This window comes from Octopus bimaculoides, chromosome 1 (genome assembly GCF_001194135.2).
Source record: "Octopus bimaculoides isolate UCB-OBI-ISO-001 chromosome 1, ASM119413v2, whole genome shotgun sequence".
Lineage (NCBI taxonomy): Eukaryota > Metazoa > Mollusca > Cephalopoda > Octopoda > Octopodidae > Octopus > Octopus bimaculoides.
The window spans coordinates 85,652,863-85,662,862 of record NC_068981.1 but is presented as its reverse complement, the minus strand read 5'-3'; the positions used below and the strand labels follow the sequence as shown (position 1 = coordinate 85,662,862).

Sequence of the window (10,000 nt, the reverse complement as noted above, 5' to 3'; positions counted from 1 at the left end):
TGAAACATAGGGATTTGCACAAGATGATCCACTGAACCTATTCTTGCATTATTCCATTACTGTCTGTGAGTGTGTATGTAAAACTAAACTGGATAGAAATCCTATCAGTGATGTAACATACACATGCACGCAGATATGCGCACACACACACACACATGTCTCACTTCAAAACACATACATTGGTATTATAGAAAATTTTTGTACAAAAGGCGGCAAGTTGGCAGAAACGTTAGCACGCCGGGCGAAATGCTTATCGGTATTTCGTCTGCCCTACGTTCTGAGTTCAAATTCTGCCGAGGTCGACTTTGCCTTTCATCCTTTTGGGGTCAATAAAATTAAGTACCAATTATGCACTGGGGTTGATATAATCAATTTGATCCCTTTGTCTGTCCTTGTTTGTCCCCTCTATATTTAGCCCCTTGTGGGCAATAAAGAAATAAGAAAATTTTTTGTACAACTATAAATTTTCATTTAGGCACAGGCATGGCTATGTGGTTAAGAAACTTGCTTCCCAACCACTTGGTTTTAGGTTCAATCCCACTGTGTAGCACCTTAGGCAAGTGTCTTCTACTATAGCCACAGACTAAGATTTTGAGTAGATTTGATAGAGAGAAACTGAAAAAAATCATTGTATATATAAGTATGTATGTATCCATGTATGTAAGTATGTATGTATCCATGTATGTAAGTATGTATGTATTGACGTTGGTATGTGTGTGTATATTGTTGAGTTTGCCTATATAAGTATTTATGTATGCATGCATGTATGTATGTATATATGCGTGCATGTGTGTGTGTGTGTGTGTATTGATGAGTGTGCATATGTGTATGTTGGTGAGTGTGCACGTGTGTGTGAATTGGTGTCTTCTCTTGATATCGTGTAATTGTTGTAAACAAGTGTCACTATCATACAAGTGGTGTTATTCATTTCCAAACATCTATGAAACATCCCAGCCAATTGGAAATATTACCTTATCTGGAAACAGGTGATGGTTGGTGACAGGAAGTGTATCTTGCTGTAGTTAATCTCCCTCAACAAATTCAGTCCAACCCATGCAGGCATGGAAAAGTAGATGTTAAAACAATGATGATGATGAAGATGATGGTGGTGGCAGCAGCAGCAGCAGCAGACGCCTGTCTGTCTGCCTGTTTATCTATCTATCTGTCTGTCTGTCTATTTATCTATCTATTGCATTCATCAATGTATTATAAAGATGGTTCTATGGTCATTGTAATTTACTTCCCCAAAATCAAGACTTATTCCCCACTGCATAACTGCAATGAGTTTTAGATTTAATTTTATTTCAGAGTTGTCTGCCTTGCCTTTTTTGAGAAGAATTTATTATTAAAGCTTGTGATTTTTTTGTTTTCGTTGCTATTGGAGTTTTAGTGAGTGTGGTCACTAATTTATAGTATGAAAGTGTTCGTGGAAAAGTTCAGTAAATGAGCTTTTGAGAAGCATGTGTAATGGAATACCAGAAAGCAGTTTTCAAACAAATAATTTAATTTATTGAATTATTACAAGAGCTAACAAGCAAAAAGAGTGTAGCCTATGTGTATGCACGAATCAAGGAAAGCATTATAACTTATGTTTGAAAAATAGATTCAGCTGAAAAGTCATTATAAGCTAATAGGAACTGAGCCAGCTTAAACAAAAATATGCTGTTCATTATGAGGCTGATGTCATCCAGAATTTCGCGGAGTAAAGTTAGCATAAATGAAATGACAAGTTGAGAGCCATTCCATGATGAAGAAGCAATGTCTATCTGGTAACTGATTAAAAAAACTCTCTTCATGGGCAAAGAACTGTCTCTAGTATTCTTATGTACCCAGCCCTGATTGGCTATTATGTGACAACAAAAGTAGCTTTCCTGACATGCTATAGAATAATTTAAATTGCTCAAACACTTTTTAATTACTACAGTCAGTGTGTTAGCCCCCACTTACATATGAAGATCTGGTAAGATTTGAGTTTTACACTCACCATAATTGTTATTTAATGTCCAATTTTCCATGCTTGCATGGGTTGGATGGAGTTTATTTGAGGTAAATTTTCTACAGCTGAATGCCTTACCTTGTTGCCAACCCTCACCTGTTTCAAAGCAAGGTAATATTTTGGCCAGACATGTTTATGCAGAAGATTGGAAATGAATGACACTGATTCTATGACAGTGACACTTATTTATAGCTGATCACACTGTAATATGGGGAACTGTAATATGAGGAACAAAGTGCAATTCACCTACCTCTCAGTGTTGACTGTCCAGCTAGGTTAAAGCTGAGACATGCCCCACCTGTCTGATCTATTGCTAGAACCTACGACTAATTCCCTTTCTAGCTTGCAGATCTACATGCATCCATCCACTCCCACTACCTGAGGTCAAAGAGGCCCACACTGGTCCTACTTCCACGCATGTTCTCACTCACTCTTTCTCTTGTGGTAGGGCTCCTCAGCCATTGACGTCACTGACCCTTTCCTTCCGGTCCACCTCATGCCCACACATATGATGTCAACATAAGGAGACATAAACACATGCATATTTTAAGCGCGCACACACACGACAAGCTTCTTTCATTTTCTACCTGCAAATCTACTCACAATGCTTTGGTCAACCTGTGGTTATAATAAAAGACATTTAACCAAGGTGCAACACAGTGCAACTGAACCCAGATTGAACACAGTGGTAGGGAAGCAAACTCCCAACTGCACAACCACACTATAAATTACAAACCACTTATGAATTATCTAAGGTTTCTACTGCTTATAATAGTAAATTGCAACTTGTGACCGTCTCTATGATGAAGTGCTGTGAGTCAACTTCAATTGAATGTCTTAGCCATGAAGGTAGATCTCTGGCCACTAACAATCTAATAATTTGTAATTTCAAATATCCATGTATTTTAAAAGTTCCATTTTGAAACTTTTCTCTTTGTTTTTATAGACAAATGGAAGAAGATATGGAGACATTGTATATGGCAGCACAGAATGAAAATTCAGTGATGTACCAGCTTTTGAATGGAATATCATGTAATAAAAACATTGTTACTTGTTGTGATAGTGATGAAGAAAACGTTTCTAATTGTGATAGTGATAAGGAAATAATTTTACCTAGTATATAAAGTATAGCAGTTTGTATTTATTGTGTATTTATATGAATGTTTATGTAGTGTATAGTCTAATTTCAACATTTACCTCAGAATGTTATTAATTTATTGTGTATAAGTATTGTGAATAAATTATCATCAAGCATTACTCACTTTGTTTTGTTAATCATTTGTTGGGTTTTTTTCTTGTTTTTCTTTGTCTTAGTCTTAAATTTAGAAGGATTGAGAAGAAGTCATAGATAAAGTAAATGGCCAAAAATATTCATTTGCTGATGAAATCCTAAGATTTCTTCTTTTATTTTTTTTTACTTGTTTCAGTCATTGGACTGTGGCCATGCTGGGGCACTGCTCCAAGGGTTTTAGTCAAATAAATCAACCCCAGTACTTTTCCTTTTTAAGTCCAGCACTATCAGATTCTTTTGCTGAATAGCTAAGTTACAGGGTCATAAACAAACCAGTACCGGTTGTCAACCAGTGGTGGTGGTGGTGGTGGACAAATATAGGGGGCCTGGGGTGGGGAGAAACGTACACTCAAAAGCTGCCCAATGTAGCACACACTCTAGTTATGCCACTGCAACTACTGTAAGCAAATTCATGTGACAATCTAACATTTATGCCAGTCCTCCATCCTCCATTAATGTATAATAATAGTTTCAAATTTTGGCACAGGGCCAGCAGTTTTTGAGGTGAGGAGAAAGTCATTTCATCGACCCTAGTACTTGACTGGTACTTATTTTATTGACACCTATAAAGGACAAACCTGTATGTATGAATGGATGACAGTGATTTTACTTAGATCAAATCAAATTCGCAAATTCGATGACTGGTATCCGTGCCAGTGGAGCGCTAAGAGCACCATCCGAGCATGATCACTGCCAGAGCAGCTGACTGGCTTACATGCCACTGGCATGTAAAAAGCACCATTCGAATGTGTTCGTTACCAGCATCGCCCTACTGGCACTTGTGCCTGTGGCACGTGAAGAAACATTCAAGCAAGGTCATTGCCAGCGCCGCTGGACTGGTTCCTGTGCAGGTGGCAAGTAAAAAACACCACTTGAGTGTGGCCGTTGCCAGTACTGCCTAATTGGCCCTCGTGCCGGTGGCACGTAAAAGCACCCACTACACTCTCAGAATGGTTGGCGTTAGGAAGGGCATCCAGCTGTAGAAACTCTGCCAGATCAGCCTGGTCCAGCTATCTGGTTCGCCAGTGCTCAGTCAAATCGTTCAACCCATGCTAGCATGGAAAACAGACGTTAAACGATGATGATGATGCGTTTTCTCAAGTACAGCAAATTGTCACAACTCCCGATCCCTTGTCATTTTCTCAATGAAGCCTTGCATAATTTGAACCATCTCTACAGCTTTACATTTGGAAAGAATTTCCTGTTATTGTGTGATAGCCTTATTATGCTAATAATATTTCAGTACTGAATACCTTTGCATGCTTATCCTAGAGGTTACAGCCAGAGGAGATGAAATAGAAGAGTCGGTCTCCCATTTGGTGCAGGTTTGTAGGGTTACAAATTTCCTATTAGCTTGTTATGTCTGTTAATTAGGGTGGAGGTATAAAAAATGTTTTTACCATTTAATGCTAAGAACCCTTGCTAAGCCACTGGTTACACACTAAAACTATTTAAGGTGGTCAGTAAATCAATGACTTGGATATTCTGTTGAATAAAAGTATTGGACGTAAAGGGTTGCATGCAGTTGTGACTTAACTGAGATAAACTCAGTCTTGCACGACCTATTAAATAAGAATGTCGAAGTTAAAATAGTTCTCATTTGAGTAAATACATTTCTACAACTTTTTCTGATGAAGGCCCTCATTTCAACTTAACCCAAATGTTATAACTTAAAGGATATTTATCAACACATACTACCACTACTATCTTATATTTTATATTTTAGTTTTATTTTACCACTTTTAGCTATTACATTTGAGATAAATACAAATATCGGCGTGTTGCAGATGGATTGGATGGTATCCAGATTTTTCTTTCCCTGGCGAGAGAGAGAATTCGTTCGACCTGCTAGAAATAGTAGCCAGGTTTGCTCGATCAGGGCTGACCTAGGGCCAAACAGCAACAACCTTAGAAACCATTAGAAATGTAGGCCGATATTTAGGTAATCGTACTGAAAGATCGCCAAAATGTAAACATTCCACGTATTTTACACGAAAATGAAATTGTATTTAATTCTTCCTGACAAAATTAAATGCATGATTACTTTATCATGTTTGGGTGCGATTTAAATTTACGTTTTTACAGTGTGGGTCAACCAATCAGAAATGACCACGTTTAAGAACGTGAAATCGCCAACACAAATGTAAACATTTGGGGCTTTTTCTTTCTGAAGAAGAAAGTACATTTTCGTTAACATAATTTATATCATTTTAGAATTCAGAATAGATATTTAGTTTTTTTCTTTCAAATTTAGGTTTCTTAGTACATTGCAAAAAAAATCCAATTAGTTATTTAAATTACTTTTGTTTTCTTTTAAATTCCTTTAAAAAAATCTCCGCAGCTAGATCGATGATATTTTCGTTTGTACTTTAACGCTAAATGGTTGAAGATAAAGACAGGAAGGAAAAACTCAACACGTGTGATTGTCAATGAATAACAGCAAAACCAGTGACGTCATCAATATTGTGTACACACTGTCATTTGGCTTTGCTTATTGTCATCAGAAGAGTTTGGTTTCGTGTATCACGCTTTCCTAGTTGCCGGTAGATTATAATCAGCAGCCACTTGTGAATTAATTCTTGACAGTTTACCAGATCGGAGAACATTTAAATACTATAATTAACTTCGAGACGCAGCTCTTATTACTAAGGTATGCAATATTTTGTATTTTAATGAGATTTCTAGATTATCCGTTATCACTATTGTTTTCGGCAGTACCTTGTTAAAAAAACTGACACCTGTAATAAATCTTCTCAGTTAATTCTCTAATTTTCTTTCTTTTAATTATTTTAATCAGAGACTAGATGATAGGATGTTACGATCACGTCAGATTTATTCTTTCATCTAATTAGTTTTCACACTTTTCAATTTTTTCATTGATGTTATATATCTTGTTTGAAGTTAATGTAAATTCAAAGTTAGAAGCAAAACAAAATATTTCAGAATTATAGTCGAAGATTGTCGCCTCTCTTGGTTTGGTATTTTACTATTTTTTTCTCGAAATTTAGTGAATAGTGTAATTGAATTTGTCGCGAAATGAACTCACCGAAGTTTTGGAATGTTCTTAAAAGTTGATTTTTTTTTTTTAAAGAAGTCGGCATATATCTTTACTTCTTTAAGCATACATTTATGCATCGTTCTTTTTTTTATTTGTCTTTATTCTGATGAAATCGATATAACAGTTAATTTTAAACGCTACTCGTTGATATAACAACAAAACAATTTAGAAAGTTTTCTCCTAGAAAGGGAACCGCACCGTCACCCATCTTAAGTGTTAAATATAGGAAACTAGTTCTTAACCAAATTCTTCAATTTTCTTGAAGTTGAACACTAAGAAAGATCTTTAAGCAGTCCTATTCTTAACTTCTCGCTACGCTTTTTGGGTCTTTGTTAAAATCCCGTTTGTCACTTTCAGTTCAATTGATGGGGTGAAATTTAAATTGATACAGGATTCCATTCCATGTATTATTGTTACAAATATTTCTTGGGCACGATTTAATGAATGATGGGGATAACAAAAAGCAATTTAGTGATATTGATATTACATTTATATATTTTAAAGTTAAAGAAAACATTCCTTATGCGATAACTTAATTTCACTTGTTAGTACCATGTTTTTCTACAAGATATTTTCAAGAAATACAGTTACATAAACACACTTAGGTGAAGCAAAGCATTCTTTGATTGGTTTATTTATAATTCTTCCGAGTGAATATGCATATATCGCAGTTAATCTTTTTCTTGCTGTCAACTCATAGATGACCTGCTGGTAATTGAAATGAAAATATTCTGAACTTAGAGCTAAACATTTGCAAATTGTTAGGCTTTTTGGAAAATTATGATTATTATTACTTTGTTATTCTAGAATTAGGGAGGAACGACCAAATTTATCTCACTACCTGTTTTTTCCACTGAACAAAATTTAAAACACTTGACATTTGTTTGATAGATAGATACCTGAGAATTTTAAAAGGGTACATTATCAACGTACATATAAAAAATGATCTGCTTACTTTTTATTTTTATTTTGCACGCTAGTAAATCTATAAAATACTCGTCGGATGCTTATCTGAAATGGAGAGAATACTTATAAACTTTAGCAGGCCAAATAAAATTCGGTAAAAACGACTAAGCAAAGAGAAAGACAAATCCATATATGCATTGTAAATTGATTTATATATATAGTTAGATGCGGCACAAATTTCCTTATTAAATTTATTCTAATGGATTGGAAGGGGCTATGTCCATGACCTTCGTAGACTGTGAGATAGGTCAGTTTGATTGATATTCTTAAACCACTGCAAATGGACAGTTGTGCATGTGTGGTGGTGGGGAAGAACAGTGGGCAAGGAGGGAATTTCAGAGGGATGATTTTCTAGGAATATTAATTGAGAATAATGGTTAGTGTGGAGGCAAGCACAACACCAGTGCCTGAAGGAGATCAGTGTAGATGGTACGAAATCAGCTAACTCCAAAGATAAGAGGTGACTATGCTAGGTGTGTGTGTGGGAGCTGTTTACTGGTTGGCTGTGTATGTGGCAACACCTGCATCATTCAAGATGTAGGGGCAGAGCAGTATTGCATTGTGGGTCTCACTAAAGCCTTAAAGCAACTGTTGGAATCGGAAGTATTTTGGGGGTTTTAATTAATCACTTCACCAAATTCATGTATATACAAACAGATTTTTAATAATTTATTTTAGAATTTTTTTTTTGTATGTGTAAAGAAAAATAGATTGGTCTTGAGTCAGCCACATCTGTCACCAAGACTTGCTTGATTTTTTAAATTCTAACTTGGAGGTAATCTGTATGTAATTCAATAATGCATAATAATGCATTGACACCAATAAAGACAAAAAAACATGGCATAGCTAAGAAAGAGAAAGCATTATTCTTAGGAAATGTTAGAAGATGAATACTTATAGATAAAATCTGGCACCTAAAAAAACGTACCACTACATATATTGGTAACATCATTATCATAATATCCATTTCTTATACAGGTTTATTGTGAATGGATATTGCTAAGTAGTAGTGGATTGGCACAATCATTAGAGCAGTATTTAGTTATGGCTTTTTAGATCTTAAGTTCAAATCCTATCAACGTTAACTGTTTTTATTTCATCTTGGGTGGGTGTCAGTAAAATTATATACTTTTCAAGTACTGAGATCAAGTATCCTAGATGTGAATGGAATCATAATCAAGCAGGCCACTAGATTGGAGATAAGCAATAAAACATATCTCAGAAGTGCTATGCTTTAATTTCAATTAGTTATAATCATACTGTACACATTTATCAATTGGATTATGTTTTTTCATAGATCTTTTGTTACCCAGTTTACAATATTCTTTATTCAATGCATAATATCCACATCAAATATGTTGTTCACAGACACATACACATTTATTGGAAACTCAAGTGTTGTTGACAGGAAGGGCATCCAACTGTAGAAAATTACCTCAGTAAACTCCATCAGACCCACACAAGCATGGAAAAGTAGATGACAAATGATGGTGATATATATATATATATATATATATATATATATCATCATCATGATTTAATGTCCGTTGTCCATGCAGGTATGGGCTGGACGGTTTGACCAGGGGGCTGGTAAGCTGAGGGGCTGCACCAGACTCCAGTCTAATTTTGCATGGTTTCTAAGGCTGGATCCCCTCCCTAATGCCAACCACTCCAAGCGTATAATAGGTGCTTTTACATGTCACCAGCATGGGTGCCAGTTGCGTGACACCAGTGTCTACCACGATTACAATTTCACTTGGCTTGATGGGTCTTCTCAAGTATGGCATATTGCTAAAGGTCTTGGTCATTTGTCACTGACTCTGTAAGGCCCAACACTCAAAAGGTGCTTTTTATGTGTCACTGGCATGGGTACCCGTTACACAACACTGGCATTGGCCACATTGCCTCTGCGAGGCCCAACACTTGCAGGTACTTTCCACATGCCACCAGCATAGTTGCCAGTTGCCTCTGGGAGGCTCAACGCTTGAAAGTGCTTTTTATGTGCCACCGGCATGGGTGCAAGTTACTTGGGACCAGCATCAGCCACAACTAGGATTTCATTTGGCTTGACAGGTCTTCTCAAGCACAGCATATCACAAAAGGTCTTGGTCACTAGTCATTGCCTCTGTAAGGTGCAACATTTGAAGATCATACTTCACCACCTTGCCACATGTCTTGCTGAGTTTACTTCTTGCACAGATACCTTTTACAGTTAGAAATCTGCACTAATAGTTAATAGATAACAATCTTTAAATGTGTTATCAGAGGATGGTACAGGCAGTGCTTATAACCTATGCAGACTTTCTATAATCTGGTGAGACTGATGCAGTTGTAGTTTACTTTGACCATCTGATTTCAGCTTAGGAGAGGATTGGTTAACCCAAAGTGCCACACAATCTTGCTTTACAAAGGGAATTTTGGAGATGGAAACTGTATAGAAACCTATCATGTATATACATTTATATATATATTTTTTTATTAGTGAAAGATGTAAACCATTCTTCATGTAGAGTTTGTCAAGTTACAAACACACCCTTGTTAACTCTTGCCGTCAGAAAGCCAATGAATGAGAGATTGAACTTTTGGAGATCGGTAATCCATTGATATCATTGTTTACAAGTTGTCAAACCATTCAACCCATGCCAACATCAAAAACAAACATTAAATAATGATATATATTATATTTATA

The 10,000-nt window shown here is 36.0% G+C and overlaps 1 protein-coding gene and 1 long non-coding RNA gene across 2 annotated transcripts in view; one reads left to right on the top strand and one right to left on the bottom strand.

Moving 5' to 3' along the window:
• Positions 1 to 3,253, top strand: part of LOC128249881 (uncharacterized) — a 6,361-nt gene extending 3,108 nt beyond the window's left edge. The window contains exon 3 of the mRNA XM_052974431.1: positions 2,943 to 3,253. Within this exon, the coding sequence (XP_052830391.1) occupies positions 2,943 to 3,120 (178 nt within the window). The 3' untranslated portion in view covers positions 3,121 to 3,253. The remainder of the gene's footprint in view (positions 1 to 2,942) is intronic.
• Positions 3,254 to 6,960: 3,707 nt separating this feature from the next.
• LOC128249880 (uncharacterized) overlaps positions 6,961 to 10,000 on the bottom strand; it is a 15,691-nt gene continuing 12,651 nt past the window's right edge. Inside the window, exons 2-3 of the long non-coding RNA XR_008266013.1 lie at positions 7,301 to 7,356; positions 6,961 to 7,053 (exon numbers count right to left, since the gene is read on the bottom strand). This is a non-coding gene — a long non-coding RNA (uncharacterized LOC128249880). The remainder of the gene's footprint in view (positions 7,054 to 7,300; positions 7,357 to 10,000) is intronic.